At 41.1% G+C, this 17,023-nt stretch overlaps 1 protein-coding gene across 7 annotated transcripts in view; it reads right to left on the reverse strand.

Annotated features, from left to right (window-relative positions):
• Nucleotides 1–1,631: 1,631 nt before the first annotated feature.
• The window catches only part of STXBP5L (syntaxin binding protein 5L), a 410,492-nt gene continuing 395,100 nt past the window's right edge, over nt 1,632–17,023 (reverse strand). For all 7 annotated transcript variants that reach the window (XM_054042932.1, XM_054042916.1, XM_054042898.1 and 4 more), the window contains 5 exons: nt 15,161–15,521; nt 11,774–11,939; nt 8,784–8,895; nt 8,157–8,377; nt 1,632–6,463 (listed from right to left, as the gene is read on the reverse strand). In XM_054042932.1, the coding sequence (XP_053898907.1) occupies nt 6,422–6,463; nt 8,157–8,377; nt 8,784–8,895; nt 11,774–11,939; nt 15,161–15,521 (902 nt within the window). In that variant the 3' untranslated portion in view covers nt 1,632–6,421. The remainder of the gene's footprint in view (nt 6,464–8,156; nt 8,378–8,783; nt 8,896–11,773; nt 11,940–15,160; nt 15,522–17,023) is intronic.

Consider the following 17,023-nt stretch of genomic DNA (forward strand, 5'->3'; position numbering starts at 1 on the left):
ATGTGCTGCACTGTGCACTGACATGCAGCTCTGGTGGAAGGAGTCAAGTATGCACTCACATGTGTAATATACTAACTGCAATGACTTTAGACTGACACAACTTGCATCTACCAAAGTTTGTAGTGTAGACATGGTCCTAGTCACTCTTAGTTGCGCCAGAGGACATGGCTCTCCCTGGCTGTCAGGCAGGCTCTGAAGTTTTAAGTATCTGCCACTCATAAGAGTAGTAACGCTTTTGTTAGGAAGGCTGAAATGTGGGACAGAATCCACAATAACAGCTCAGTGAGTTGTAGCTTGAAACCCCCCTTACCCTCAAGCCATGACTGGGTCCAAAGTATATGGCCGTAAGTGTTAAATCCCATGCTGTAAGAGGTGTAGCATCTTTCCTGGGCTCAGAAAGTGGAAGCATTTCCCACCGATGTTGAAGGCTCATTTCCCTGACCTCCAACTCACATTCGCAGTTTGCTCAGACCTTGTCTGCTGACATTGCTTCAGGCCAGTACCTATTCCAAGCTCTACGGTATAGTAAGGGCTTTTTTGGGTCATAGCTTGTAGCATAGGGTGTCTGTAATTGCTGTTGCTGGGTAGGGTGGAAGAAGAAAGACGTATGCTGGGGGACGATTGCTCACTCTGTCCTTTCTTCTCCCGTCCCATTCCCCCTCCCCTCTCCAGGCAGAATAACTTGACATTTCTCTCTGGCCTTAGTTTGCTTGGCCAGTCTCTAGTTGGAAGGGAGGTGGGAAGATTGGTGCTTGTTCATTAGCTTTGACTGAGATTTTTGTCTCCTTGCAGGTGGAGCAACAGAATCATATTGTGAGTAATTACCCCACATATGCTCCTGTTCACCTGCCAGCCAAGGAGTAGGGGCTTGCACAGCAGCCACTCATGTGCAGAAAGACTCCACAGCCATCTGGTGCTTGGGTGTGGTGTACCATGGTGACGGTGTTTGCAGCTGGGTCAGGTACTCTGTAAAAATCATGGTGCGCCCTGATATGGAGGTGAGGTGAGGCGCCCTGTCCATATGCTAGAAGATGAACCAACAAATTGCTGTTTCCTAAGACCGGGGGAATTGGGCTTCTCAGTTCCATTTGCAAATGTGTGTAGAACATGTGTTGTTTTTTTGTAGTTCCTGTGCCACTTTATGTTCTGTAAATTTCTTTGCATAATACAAGTAACCTGTCTAAGCAAATGGTGCAGCTGTAACTTACTCAAAGCTTATGCGGGGGGGGGGAGGGGTGTTAAAAAGTGCTTCAGTTATTTAGAAGCACAACTCGCAGTGAAAGTATGTATGCATTTTGACACTGGAATCTTAGGCAGGAACTCTTGAGCCAAGGCAGTACAGCACTGATAACCACAAGGGCTAGATATACGTAAGCTCCCCCTTCTGCCCCCCTTGCTCTGCCAGCATATTGTGGGAGTCCCAGACATCATGAAAATACAGAAATAACAGCTCAAGAGACTAACTTACAAGATGGCATTAGTGGGGCCTGACGTTGTATGGAAGTTGTAAACCAAAAAAAAAAGCCGTGTGTAGAAATGCTGACTGTAGTAGGGATGCTTAATCACATGGAATATGCATTATAAACCCTTTACCTAACTACATACCCCTGAAAAAAGAGAATTACACAAAATAATGTCAATTCTTTCCTTTATTTTCTTTCCATCAGTTCTTTCACTGGGAACTCAGAATAGCTTCAATCAAAGGTGTCTTAATTTACCTTTGTGATGCCAATTTTAGGATACCTGTCAAAACAGTAAACGGTTATTGGAGCAGGAGGAGTGTGTGGTTCACTCCTGGATTTAACCTTCATTTTGAAATATTAGGTGGTGCCTCATTAATGAAAACCACACATAATTTGTCCACAGTTCCTTGACAGAGCCAGAATATTGGACACTAGTTTAAAAAAAAAAAAGGTACAATATTTTGATTTTAGTCAATAATCACATAAGAGAAAACACATGAATGGAAACTCTTTTACATGAATTACAGCTAGATGAAGTGTTGTCAACAAATGAAAACATGCAACTCATTAATGAGAGAGAGTGTTTTCTTACTGACACCTTACCAGGGCAAAATTAATCAAGACTGAAATATATTGTGTTTGCATTCACCTTTAGGTCATGAAAAGTGATGTGGGATACCCAGAGTAGAATACTTAAAGGGTGCAATTAAATGCAGTCTGGCAATTTGCCTGTGATATAATAGAGACAATTTATAAATAGAATAATCCTGAGGTTGAATACAAGGTTTACATTAGCTGTGATGTTTTTCCACATTAGATACATACAGAATTATTTTTTCAGTATACAATTTATTTATTATAATACACACAAGGAATTGGATGTGAGATGGTTTCTGAAAAAGCAATATGTAAAAAGTTGTACAGAGAATTTTTGTGATAACTTCACATGTCTAATAATCGAATATCTGTGTATATTTAAATATTTATGCAAAACCTATATTCTGTTTAATACAGAGAAAAAAGGTCTAATTTGAATTCAGAAATGCAGTCAGACCACATCTACTCAAAAGTATAAATAATTGGGACACAGGAATGTAAAAAAATATGATTTAGAAAAATCTTATGTGATTATAGAGAACAAATTCTGGTGCTGTTACAGAATTTCATTAGATTTTTTTTAAATTTTTTAATTCAGAATTGAAGTTTAAAGTGGTCTATGTCTAGGAGTTGGCTGCACATAAAATAGTTCTTACTAGTAAGGACTCATCTAATGAGAAGCCACATAATGAATCTAATTAAATATATTTTATCTGCATATTACACCCCTAGCTGTGTGTGTATTTTGTATATCGGATTGTTTGGGATAATACATTTTTCACTCACAAAAAAATATGCATTTTTTAACATCATAAAAATATTTAATTGAGCAACATTATGCCAAAGTGTCGCTAGAGAGAGCCTTTTATACGTTAGATCTAATGTAACCTATCTGGAGTTTGTACTTTTTAAACTAAGAGTTCAGATGTTGAAAGAGCCTAAAAGTTATGGATTTTGTGTGAGCTGGTGCTGGCTTGGTAGAAAAGGTGAAAGCACATTTGAGTTCAACATTCTTCTTAGAAAGCCTAGTGTCCTAATTTTCTTCTCAGCAAGTAAAATCATTGCTATGCTTATCAGCTTGAAGGCTGCAACTTTATTACTCTTGTTATTAACAAAAAATGTTTAGGGTAGGCCCTTTAAAAATCCCACACTCCTCCTCATGTCACAAGAAACTAACCGGCCAGGCTTCCCCCTCCCTTATTAAATTTTAAGGTAAAGATTTTTCGCCACATCCATGGTAAATCTCAATAGAACGTTCTATATACAAACATATACAATTTTTTAGATCTCTACAGACTACAAGAAAATTAATAATTATAGTCACAAAAGCTGAACATTACAGAAACAGGAATTTGTAACTTTTTGGAAAGATGTACAATATGCCATAGATGAAAGGAAGATACAGTTGTGACCTTCTGGGGAGTTTTTCTAGAGAAAACAATGAAGGATTTAAACATCCAAAATTTTATGTTTGGGGAATCTAAATTCTTCTTCTTTTGTGAAGTAAAGAGACAAATTGAAAGCTACTGGCTGGCTTTCCCACTGATACAGCGTGGTGTTAAGTTAGAGACTGTTGATAGAGCAAGTGTAATGTAAATGGCCTACTGGAGGCACATTTCCCTCACGCAGGCTGTAGCTGTTCAAACTGATTTGTGCAACTGCTTCATGACAGAGTGAGCTCTAGCATCTGCCTAAGGAGGCTCCCATTTCATTCAGGATCAGAGGTCCCTGAATTGATGTTAGAGCAACACCTCTGCCTAAAAGCGGAATAGCAAGCCGAGAATTTCTATACACCACAGAACTAGTACCATCCTAATCACTCACCAAGCTTTCCACTAATCTGCCCACACAGTTATGTGTGATACATCTATGGATACTGCAACATGTCATTGAATTGCAATGGAAACTCCCAGTGTAGCCAGTAGAGGAGATGTACATGGCATCACACTTGAACCAGGAATATCCTTTTCAGACCCGTTATATTAGTATAGAAACAGGTGCAGTAAGTTACAGAACGAACTCATGTGCCTGGTAGCAGGATTTCCCTCCTGAATCTTTACCTGTTTGGTCTGAGCCTAATCCAGTGACCATTTAAATACCTTCTCTAGTCTTGCAGCTAAATTAGGGAACATATCCTCTCTAAGGTGTTTGTAAAGCTAAAGTGCCCACAAGATTAGTGATTTAGACTAACTATAGGCCAGAGTACACGTGGAGTAAACATGCAATTCACACAGGGGCTGGATTAGCCATAAGGCTTTTTAGAGGCTTAGAACTGGACTACAACAGTCAAAGCTGTCATTTTAACCTTGCCCGCAGCAAAATTTAAACATTCTGACTAGCACAAAATTCATATAGAGCCATAACAGTGTAACCTTAATGACGCTTCAAACTTGTGCCATAGCCTTAATTCACACAGCTTGTGATGCCAGACTTCTGAGTCCAAAACCTATATCTAAAATTGAGCTAAATTAAATATACAATAGATGTTTTTGCCAGTGAGCACCCACCCCACCACTAAAAACAGGGAAGATATGAGAAAGGAATAGCTGAGAGAGCGACTGAGTGAGGGTTAGCAGTGCTTTCCATGGAAATGCAGAATCCAGAGCAGTGTCTTGCAGTCCAGAGTGTGCATTAAACTGTCATGATACAAACGTAGGAAGTTAAAGCAAATCTGATGGACATGGCTATTTGGGAAGTCACTAGCTGCAGCTACTTTCTCAGACCATTTTCCTTCAAAGTGAATTCTCCTGATACAAAGTGTCTCTCTCTCCCTAGTTTGTACTTGTGCATACTTGCTGGCAAACATGACCTTGGCACCTTGTTCCCAAGTCAATTTTAGAATCCATCTGACTTCACAGTTGGTTACTTTGGAAATTATGCTGATGCAGAGGAGTAAAACTGAGCTGGGGAAGGAAATTGACTGTTCTGGCATGTGAATGCTGTTCAGGCAAATACATCATGATAAACAGTTGTGGAAAAGAATCTGACAGTATCTGCAAAATGAAGAAAATTAAAAGCCCATAATGGAAACCACATAAAGCCCCGTGGCAGCAGTTGAGGTCTGGCAGCAGCTTTACCGATATGAACAGCCTATTTCACCAGTACCTTGCACCTTGTGTGGGCATTTACACTTGTGCAAAGTAGATATAATGTGCTCCTGAATTCTCCACTCACTCATCTCTGTGGCAGTGTTTTGCACAGGTTGTAAGTGGTAATACACCAGGCAAGACAGTAGAGAAACTGGTCTATATAAAATTACATCTGCTGGGCTTTGCAGCTCAAACCTGTTGCTGGTGTGATCGTCAGCCCACCAGCTTTAAATTGGGTTACTGTGCAATTTGCTTAGCATTGCTTCAGTGCAACTCTTTCCTGCAAGCTGCTGAAGTCACTGACTTGAGGGGATTTACCAGCTTGATCCACTGGGCCCTCTACTTTCTTCAGTTTAATTCAATAAATTACTGACTCACCTTCTCTTCAGCTTCTAATATTGAAAAAACAAGGCAACCAAGTGATTCAGACACTCCTGGGGTGACAAATGTTATCACAGCCCCCTCAAAGGATGCTTTCAGAAAATTAGTAGTTATGGAAGGTGTTTCCTGCACTCTTTGGGTTGTAAAGACACCCTCTACTCTCACTTAGGTGACATCCCAACTGGCTCCTTCACAAACACTAAAGAAAGCATTTGGATTGGATTTGGATGTTAGTTTATTCTTTGGATAGGAATTAAATAGCACTGATGAGTTCAACCTAAGATTTTATAAGGAAAAGAACTAGCAGCAAATAAGACAATGCAGCTCATCTCCTTTTTCTGTCCAGAGCAGCAGCGCCCACACTTGAAATGTACTGGCTGGTTGTAGGGTTGTTTTTAAAAATAAAGATTTTTGCTGTTTTTAAATATTTTTTGCTCAGCATAGAAATCAATCCCTTTTTCTTCGGTCACAACATGCTTTCTTTTTAAGATGTCAATTGGTCATGCAAAATTGTATTCATTTTTTTTTAATAAGTGCATTAACATTCTAGGTTTGTACAGGATATTTTTAACCAGATACACTCTCCACAGTTCATTCCTAGAGCTTCTGAAAAAAGCTACATGCCAATGTGACTGTTCAGTTGCTTTTGGAAAAAGATTTACTACACCATAAGCCAGGTATTTTGACTAAAAGACCAGTACAACTCTAGGCTCCGTTTTGTGGGATATAAAACTTCTCCTTGACTTCCCGCTTGTGGTGAATCCAAACAAATAACAGGAAAACATTTCCTAGGAGAAAGTTTTGTTTCTGGCCAGTGATTGGTAGTGTTGGGAATAAGTTCCGCTTCCCTGAATAGTGTTCTCATCAAAGCCAAGCAGCTTCTTTAAAAGTCTAAAACTGGTACCATTTCTTGTCCTTATATTTCAGCATCAACTACAGAGATGGGAAATAAGCAAAATGAAAATTAGATACAAAAATCTGGTTTGCTAATGGTAAAGACTTGTGTTAAGTTAGTATGTGGCAGAACTCCACTGAACTAGTGGTACCACAAATGAAGTAGGTCCATTCATTGTCATGGACTTCATAATCAAGTAGAAAATTTGGAGCAAACAAATAGCATCAGGTTGTTCTTTGCCAAACATGTCATTTCCCTTTGCTGCTGTGAAATACTTTTTTTTTGGGGGGGGGGGGAGGGGGAGGCTTTCTCTAACTTCATAATTAAGTATTAAACCTCCACAAAGAACATTATTTACCCATAGCTCTTGTTCACTGAAGAGACGCTCTCAGGGAATTCCTACTTTAGTACACTGCTTTTTGCATAAGGTGAAGTAGGAACTGCCATAGATTAGGGTACGCTAGGTGCCTCGCTTCCAGAATACCATCCGTCAGTACACATCTCTTTGAGAGTATTTTTTTGCCTCGCACTTATAACAGCCAATAACATTCTCCCTGGGGCATGAGGTAGGTGGTAATCCTGCTGTACAGATATCTGGAAAACTGGAATTACAGGTAAATATTCCTTAATGTACTACTACTACTTTTCAGTTGATTCCCCCTCTTAGGACTATACCATAGGGTGACATCATTTCAATTTCACAGAGCAAATGTCTCCATGCTAAGCAGCCTATTTAGAGCAAACCAGTTTAGCATAACACACTATGGTCATGCCCCCAGTTTCCTGTGCCCTGTAGTGCCCCACTTGTTCCCTTGCATCCAGATGCACACCTATGATCCACCCTAGTTTCCCCCTCCCTGTTCAGCACATCTTGTGCAACTAGTGGGTTTTTAAAAGAAGCAGGATTAATGGTAATATTTCTCCTGGTATTGTTCATAACAGAATATTTGACAGGAGGGATAAGCACATAAAATCTTAAGGGCAATACTCATTAATTGCTTTTATCTCCCATTGTTCCCAAAGGGACTGAGGCCTGATTTCAGGAACAACACTGACACGTCAATGAATGGATGCAATGGTCATCATAACTGGGGGAACATAATACTCTCCCTCCCACTGACACCAATGGGAGATGGCAGCAGTTTTGAAAGACAGATGTTATGAAGAAAACATTGCAGGAAACTCAAGCATTGGGTGGCACCTTGGGTCTCCCCTGTTCTCTCTCCATGGCGCACAGTTTTGTTTCCTGAGGACTGAACTTTTTTGGTCTAACTGAAGTCTTTGGACTTAATATAGGGACACCCAGATGAAATGTAATGGCCTGTGATACACAGGAGGGCAGACTAGATGATCTGATCATCCCTTTTGGCTTTAAATGCTATGAAAATCTGGAGTAAGTGTAACCAAAGTAGATGGCTCCCTGAGTTTGCAGAGAGCCTAAAACAGCAGCTCTGAGGTGGAAAACTACCCCATTTATTTCAGTGGGTGCAGATGTGAATGACGATACTTTACTGCTTATCAAGCATGTAGGAAAGGAGAGAAAGTGTCATATAATGACAATCTATACCAGGGTTCCCCAACGTGTGGGGAAGGGTGCTGTATAAATGAAGGTAACAACACTTGGGGGACTGTGATTTGTTTAATTTTCCTGAAGGAGGTTCAGCTTTCTTAACTTTGGGTAACCCTGGGTAGGGCAAACTCTCCCCACATGTACGTGCAAAGAACCCATACCTCATGTGCATGTTTGGAAAATGCCTCTGCACTAGCCATCATGCTTGCAGTCTTTTCATCCAGTTCTCCCAGTCTCTGTCCTCTCTCATCAAGGGCGAGGCGCGCACGAGCCAAGTCTCCGATTACCCCTCCTGCAGCTCCTTTCATACCCTCGATTCCCCCCGAGCCAGGGATGTGCTGAGCCAGACTCCGAGAGGCTTTTCCTGCTGAAGCCTCGCCAACTACACAGGGAAAGTGGAGTTAGCTCATTCCCCCATCGATACCTAGAGAATTCATTGCTAGTTCCTCACTCCCTTGCTGTTATTTGGCGTGTACTGTGGCACACAGACTGCCTCAAGCTACCCAGGCAGGTTTGATACTAGTGCCATCTCGAACCTGTTCTTCAGTAACTGCAGTGATGGGGCCTATTTTATTGTTCACTTGCTCTTACTGGGAAGAAAGAAAACATTTTGGGTAGATAGAAACAAGGCTCTGAAAGATCAAGCTCTTGCTCCTTCTAGTAGCTTGTGGGACAAATTCTCTGTTATCTTTAACATTTTTAACATCCCTTCTTTCCTAGATTACGTGTCCTGTCCTTGTATCGGTTTAACTGTTTGTCTTCCGTTAGTTTCAGTTATAATCACTTACACAGCTCTTCTCTGTCAAAGGTCTGCCCGCTTCCTCCAAACAGCCCCTTGAGAAAGCCTCTGTTCTGGGCTTCTGGTGTTTCCACTGGGGTAAACAAATCCCCAAGCATGTCCTGGCCAAAATCAGACAGAAGAACACATGAGGGAACTAGAGCGATGAAGATTGCCATTTACTTTAAATGTCTGGATTAGCTTAAAGAGTCATTGACATCAGACGTTTAGCAAATAAAAGATGAATTCTGATCTATGCCACATGTTGTATTGCAAGACCACGGCTAGAAGGGACAACATTTGACTGTCGGTTTGTCTGCAACATCAATTCTTTAAAAAAAATTCTCATACTATGAAAAACACAGCATTAAGCATTTGATATCTGATTACTACGAGAGCTGGGTCAATAGTGCAGATAAAATGTCCAACCAAAGCCACTCACATTTAAAAAAAAAAAAAAATTATTTGTGTTCATTCCCCTGGTGGGTTCATATTTTATGATTTGTGGAGAGCAAATTATGCAACGAAGCCACAACATAAAAATGTTGATTAAAATCAAGAAATCACAATCAGCTGGTGATTATCAAGGCAACCCGACCACCAATACTTCGCAAAAAGAAAACAATAAAGATGAGTTTAGTGCTTGCTGACAGGAAGCAATTTTTACAAAAGGCCATTGGCTTCCCTCTGAGAGCTCATCGCTGGATGCTAGCTGTGCCTACCTCCCACTTAATTTTACTATTTGCACAGCACCAATCGTGCACGAGACATTTACAGACACAGCTGAAGGCACAGTCTCTGCCGCCAGAGAGCTTACACCTGTATCCTTCAAACCAATGGTTCTTTAGAAACAAATCTAGCTATCAAAGTTGTTTGCAGTCTGCTAGGGTAACTTCTTATGTAGCAGCCATTTGTGGGGAGATGGCTTCAGCACATTAATACTACTGCTCTGCCAGCTGGTAGGTCAGGGTGGGTGAAACCATGGCTCTCTGCCAATGCTCCTCCCACTTGCTTTTTGGGGGGGAGGGGGATACTGGGTGTATAAAGCCCTTGCTCTTCCTCTCTGTGCAGAAGCTGTGATGTGAGCAGCTGGAGTGTGGCAGTGTTGGGAGGTAAGAGCCTTTTATTCTCTTATTTGGGCTAACAAATCTAGCCCATCCCCTAGTTTTAAACCCTTCTTCAGTGATGTATTTAGAGTCCCGCCAATAATTTGTAAACAGTCGCTTCAACTCCTCCTCTCCAGTGAGCCCAAGCCTGGCTGCAGCACTCATTCCTCATAACAATTCTTCAGTGTTGAAAATGCCAGCATTGTGATGACTTCTGCTGCTCAACACATTGCCATGGTCTAACGACAGCTGGCAGTACCATGTCTTTTATTGGGCATCCTGGTTCTCTGCTCATTATACAACCTCAAGCTTATTCCCCTTTTTTACTGCTAATGATCCTTCCCCAATAACCCCCCCACAATTAACTTCCTTCAGTAAATGACATTTAGAGTGTAAAAAAATCTCACATAATGAACTAGCTTTTGCTTGGAATAAATGACTTTCCTCAGACCATCCCCATAGCTGCTGTATTTGAATGTATAGTACAATGTGAGAACCTTTCCCACCTGCAAAGAAGGGCTGTATCAGTTACTGTAGTGGATAATACTGTAAGTAACTCAAAAGTATGTCTTAATCACTAATAGATTTTTTTGTAGACTTTTAATGGTTTATATCCAACTCAGAACGCCTGCCCTTCTAGCCTACTGACTGAATGCTGAAGAAGCTGTATTAATATGGGGAGTGGGGCCTGTGTTTACTTTTAGAATAAAATAAGCAATACTAAAGTTAGGGAAGGAACAGTCATTGCTACCGTTAATGTCAGTTTGTGGACTTAGTCCAGTCGCTAGGGGACAGGAGCTACTCCACAGAGGCCATGGATCAAAAGTACTGTTGACCTCCTCTGTGTCCCAATGAGGTGGTTCCTGCAGGGCAAGCATAAGATGTACTTGGCTTGTGTGGTGTGCACGTAGGAAGTGTGGCCTGCTGCTGCAGCTGCCCATGTTGTCCTCTGCTATGAATAAATAGAGAACTTCCATCTATAGGTGTGTCAAGCTAGCACTGATTTCACTATAAAAAAAGCAAGCAATTGTCTTTTCATGGATGTTTCACACTAAATCATATCTTACATTAAAGCTAATGCCTGGCCCATCTGCTGGCAATAATGTTACAATCCAACTTCTTACCATTTTTAATCATTTGAAACTTTAACTTTTAATTAAATTTAAATTTAATTAAACTTAGGAGAGTAAAAAGTGTCATTACCTTGAGAAACCTACAAGTAAAACATACTGTTCCAGAGAAATTGACCGTTTACAAATACATCATTTCTCTTTGGGAACAAATGTTTTAGAAGCATCTTGTTTCCCCCATCTTTAGCTGATAAAATTTTGGGTTAGTGTTTTGCATCCTTTCATAGACTTAACCCAAGGAACGTGCATATTCAGGGATCAGAGCATTAGACAGTGACACTAAGCATTTATTCTTCCATTTTACTCTTTCCAAATGTAGGAGCTTTTCTCTTGAGAAAATTGGTTCTCTCTGGAAATGTTGATGCAAATTGACCTATGTTCCATGCATGGCACTGCAGATGTTACAAAAAATCTGGGCAATCTTTGCGCTGTTATTTGGAGTTTCAGGTTCCAAATTAAAAATAAGAATGAATTGGATTGAATGAAAATTATCTGAAAAAGGAACAGGTTGCACTAGATTTTAAACCAGAGGACATGGTGTTAACAGCCGAAAGCCTGAGAATGGTGTAAGCCACTGTGATCAAGGCAGTGGTAGGAGGGCTCTGTTGAGATGCCTCTGGCTGGCTCAGAAGTGCTGCAAACATGTACAGCCCTCCTCTGTAGGAAGCACAGATCTGACAATGGGAGCCCATTAGTGCTTCAAAGATTTCTCCACAATAAGAAAGCCAAGCAGCATGTGTGCTTTCTACGTTTACAAGCCCTACCTGTAGATTGTCACACATCTCCTGGCTGTATGTCAGTCGCTGGATCTCCGTGGGAGAGCTGAGATACAAAGCTTGCCCTTCATTGGTGAAACAAAATGTCCGTGCTATCCTCATGTCTGTTACTGGCAAATAGTTGACATCCAGCATTGGGCGAAGGCTGGGCAAGCTGAAGAGAAGCAGATGCCTGTGTTATGTTGGGATTTACAGAAAATGCTTTTATTCTATCACGTGATTCAAACCCTCAGGTAACTTAGGTTTCAGAGTAACAGCCGTGTTAGTCTGTATCCGCAAAAAGAAGAACAGGAGTACTTGTGGCACCTTAGAGACTAACAAATTTATTAGAGCATAAGCTTTCGTGGACTACAGCCCACTTCTTCGGATGCATATAGAATGGAACATATATTGAGGAGATGTATATACACACATACAGAGAGCATAAACAGGTGGGAGTTGTCTTACCAACTCTGAGAGGCCAATTAATTAAGAGAAAAAAAACTTTTGAAGTGATAATCAAGCTAGCCCAGTACAGACAGTTTGATAATAAGTGTGAGAGTACTTACAAGGGGAGATAGAGTCAATGTTACTCTATCTCCCCTTGTAAGTACTCTCACACTTATTATCAAACTGTCTGTACTGGGCTAGCTTGATTATCACTTCAAAAGTTTTTTTTCTCTTAATTAATTGGCCTCTCAGAGTTGGTAAGACAACTCCCACCTGTTTATGCTCTCTGTATGTGTGTATATACATCTCCTCAATATATGTTCCATTCTATATGCATCCGAAAAAGTGGGCTGTAGTCCACGAAAGCTTATGCTCTAATAAATTTGTTAGTCTCTAAGGTGCCACAAGTACTCCTGTTCTTCTTTTTTCAGGTAACTTAGTATTTTCCATATATAGACTAGAATGCTGTGGTATTTAAAATGCACTCTTAAATGTGCTACTGTAAAAATGGCACCTTTCCACTTCACAGATCTGTTCCCTCTGTGTATTGGTCTCAAAGCAAATTTCAGTGACCAAAATAGGTTGTTAGGGCTAGCTCCACAAAAGGACTTAGGTGTCTAAATCCTCCATTGAGGTGCCACTCAGAGTCTCAAAACCTTGCTCAGCTGCCACCTAACCCTGGAGTAGCCTAAAGTCCCCATGGCAAAAAAAGTCCACAGAATGTGATTTTCAAAGGTTAGAGTTTGGTTAAATCCAATCCAATGTTGGGTAGAACTCTCAAAGATGCTGCTGCTGAATGAGGACTGCTTTAATGCCACTTTTCAACATTCTACCTTAGCAATTTTGATTGAGGAGCTAATCAAAAAGAATTTGTACGAATTAATTTTTTTAGGGATGTCGATTAATCAGTTAACTCATACGATTAAAAAAAACAACCATGATTAATCGCAGTTTTAATCGCACTGTTAAACAATAGAATACCAATTGACATTTATTAAATATTTTTGGATGTTTTTCTACATTTTCAAATATATTGATTTCCGATACAACACAGAATGCAAAGTGTACAGTGCTCACTTTATATTATTTTTTATGACAAATATTTGCACTGTAAAAACGACAAACAAAAGAAACAGTATTTTTCAATTCACCTCATACAAGTACTGTAATGCAATCTCTTTATCGTGAAAGTGCAATTTACAAATGTAGATTTTTTTTGTTACATAATTGCACTCAAAAACAAAACAGTGTAAAACTTTAGAGCCTACAAGTCCACTCAGTCCTACTTCTTGTTCAGCCAATCGCTAAGACAAACACGGTTTTTTACATTTACAAGAGATAATGCTGCCCGCTTCTTAGTTACAATGTCACCTGAAAGTGAGAACAGGCGTTTGCGTGGCACTTTTATAGCCAGCATTGCAAGGTATTTGTGTTCCGATATGCTAAACATTCATATGCCTCTTCATGCTTCGATCACCATTCCAGAGGACATGCTTCTATGCTGATGATGCTTGTTTTAAAAAAAAAAGTGTTAATTAAATTTGTAAGTGAACTCCTTAGAGGAGAATTGTATTTCTCCTGCTCCATGGTTTTACCCACATTCTGCCATATATTTTGTGTTATGGTAGTCTCGGATGATGACCAAGCATATGTTGTTTGCTTTAAGAACACTTTCACTGCAGATCTGACAAAACACAAAGAAGGTTCCAATATCAGATTTCTAAAGATAGCTACAGCACTCCTCCCAAGGTTTAAGAATCTGAAGTGCCTTCCAAAATCTGAGAGGGATGAGGTGTGGAGCATGCTTTCAGAAGTCTTAAAAGAGCAACACTCTGATGCAGAAACTACAGAACCCGAACCACCAAAAAAGAAAATCAACCTTCTGTTGGTGGCATCTGACTCAGATGATGAAAATGAACATGTGTCGCTCTGCACTGCTTTAGATCATTATCAAGCAGAATCCATCATCAGCATGGACGCATGGCTTCTAGAATGGTGGTTGAAGCATGAAGGGACATATGAATCTTTAGCGCATCTGGCATGTAAATATCTTGCAACACTGGCTACAACAATGCCATGCAAATGCCTGTTCTCACTTTCAGGTGACAGTGTAACTAAGAAGCAGGCAGCATTATCTCCTGTAAATGTAAACAAACTTGTTTGTCTTAGCAATTGGCTGAAGAAGTAGAAGGACTGAGTAGACTTATAGGCCTTGAAGTTTTACACTGTTTTATTTTTGAATGCAGTTTTTTTGTACATAATTCTACATTGTAAGTTCACCTTTCATGATAGAGATTGCACTACAGTACTTGTATTAGGTGAATTGAAAATACTATTTTTGTTTTTTACAGTGCAATATTTGTAATAAAAAACAAATATAAAGTGAGCACTGTACACTGTGTATTCTGTGTTGTAATTGAAATCAATATATTTGAAAATGTGGAAAACATCCAAAAATATTTAAATAAATGGTATTCTATTATTGTTTAACAGCACGATTAATCATGCAATTAATTTTGTTAATCACTTGACAGCCCTATTTTTTTTTTTAATAATGTAGGGAACGGTATTTTGGTTTCCATAGTGATTGAACATCCGTGGGTGAGACCAGGCTTGGAAGTCTTTAGCCCAGAAGCTGAAAGCTGACAGTTATAACTGACCAAAGAGAGATTGCATGGAAACTATTCTGCAACTTTAGCCATAGTGAGCGCTGCTGCTTCTGCCATGCTATTGCTGTCAGAGATAATCCTGGTACTAGATAGTGAGAAGAATTACTAACAGAGAAATTATATAACAGAGCAAAATGGGTACAGCTTTCCTTTACATGTGTGCATAATAAAAACATGCTCAGCAGCTTGCAGGTGGACAGTGTGCCTCCTGCTCCCCTTTACAGCCCTAATTCTGTTGCCTTTTACAATTTTGCCAAATGATTAGCTAGGTAAGTACCTCATTGTCATGATATGCCCGTTGGCACAAAAGCAAGCCAGGCAGATGCTGTTACACAAGGTCACCACATCTGCTCGCAATAGAAAGGACGTTTCTGTGATGTTGTGAACATAGAGGCATGTCTGGGAAGGCAGTGAGAACACTTTGGCTTGTTTTTCTGAGCAGATGACAGCAAACTGATGATCTCCCATTTCCTGGGAGGACGAAGGAGAATACATGACAAGTTTTCTTTTTCTCGTTTTTTCACTATCATCTATGCTGTTTGGATCCCTCCATACTTCATAGGGTGAATGTATCAATGCTCCCATGCAGTCCAGGCATGAAAAAGTCAGCACTGCTCCCTTCAGTGTCAGAACTGTACCTGTAAAATATAATGCTCTAGCTTTGGCATATGCTTGTCAAAAAATCCAGTGGTCACTAGTGCATCTGTGCATCATGGTCTATTTTGCATCCAGATTTTCCCTTTAGGGCAGAGGTGGGCAAACTACGGCCCACGGGCCACATCCGGCCCGCGGGACCATCCTGCCCGGTCCCTGAGCTCTCAGCCGGGGAGGCTACCCCCCAGCCCCTCCCCTGCTGTCCCGCCTCCCCCACAGCCTCAGCTCACTGCACCACCAGCGCTCTGGCCCACCATCCTGCTGGAAAGCGCAGCGGTGTGGCTGGCTCCGGCATGGTAAGGGGCGGGGGGTCCCAGGCGGCAGACAGGGAGCAGGGGGTGGTTGCATGGGTCGGGGGCTCTGGTGGGGGCAGTCAGGGGACAGGGAGCCGGAGGCGGTTGGATGGGTCAGGGGCTCTGGTGGGAGCTGTCAGGGGACAAGGAGCAGGGGGTGTTGGATGGGTCGGGAATTCTGAGGGAGGCAGTCAGGGGGTGGGAGGGGGCAGGGCAGGCTGTTTGGGGAGGCACAGCCTTCCCTACCCGGCCCTCCATATAGTTTTGCAACCCCAATGTGGCCCTCGGGCCAAAAAGTTTGCCCACCCCTGCTTTAGGGGTACAGTAGCACATCTCAGCCCTACTAAGCTAATGAGCTGCACTGTTAACTGCACAAAGTAACCTTTTGCTTCACACTAAATATTTTTGCAGCAAGGCAGAGATGGTGAACGAGCAGAGCTGCAGTTATTGAAAATGTTTCAGGCAACCTAACAAAAAAATTCAATAGAAAACAGTAGAATTTAGAGATAAAAATGGCCAATTACGGCATGTATCCCACTCTCTTACCAATAGGATTGTTCTTTCCAGTGCAATTTCTAGTGTCTTTCCAGTCAGGTTTTAAGCATGCAACTGAGGTGGCTCCTATCCTTTCCTTGTCTAATACAGACTACAGTTCTTTACTCCTAAATTTCCTCCCATTATTCCTAGTTAGCGCCCTTTAAAACTGTTAAATATATCCTGTCCCTCCTTCGTGTTTACCCCCCTCCAGTATCCCCTGTAACCTGTGCCTGTCACTTAGCCAAGACGTGCTTGGGATCTTTCAATCTTTCCCTGGAAATTATCCCCTTCATCCCCTAATCATTTTGTCATTCTTCTCTGAACTCCCTCTGATTTCTCTGGTAATGACACCCCCGACCTGATCACAATATTCCAGCTGGGGCTGGATCAGAGCTGTATGTAGGAGGACTATAACCTCTCTGCTCAGGGACAAAATGCTTTTGTCTAAGCAATTCAAAATTATACTAGCCTTGTTTCCAAGCCATAGCCACAAACTCATGACCAATCTGCAGCCTACAGCTAGCTCTAGGTCTCTCTGCTTTCTACATTTCCCCCTCTCAGTTAGTATATGTACTTGCAATTGTTTTTCCTCACATGCACTAACTTGTATTTTCCAAAACTGAACCTTGTTTTTTGTTCTCTGCCCTTGTTTCTAC

The sequence above is a fragment of the Malaclemys terrapin genome, chromosome 1 (assembly GCF_027887155.1).
Source record: "Malaclemys terrapin pileata isolate rMalTer1 chromosome 1, rMalTer1.hap1, whole genome shotgun sequence".
Taxonomy (NCBI): domain Eukaryota; kingdom Metazoa; phylum Chordata; order Testudines; family Emydidae; genus Malaclemys; species Malaclemys terrapin.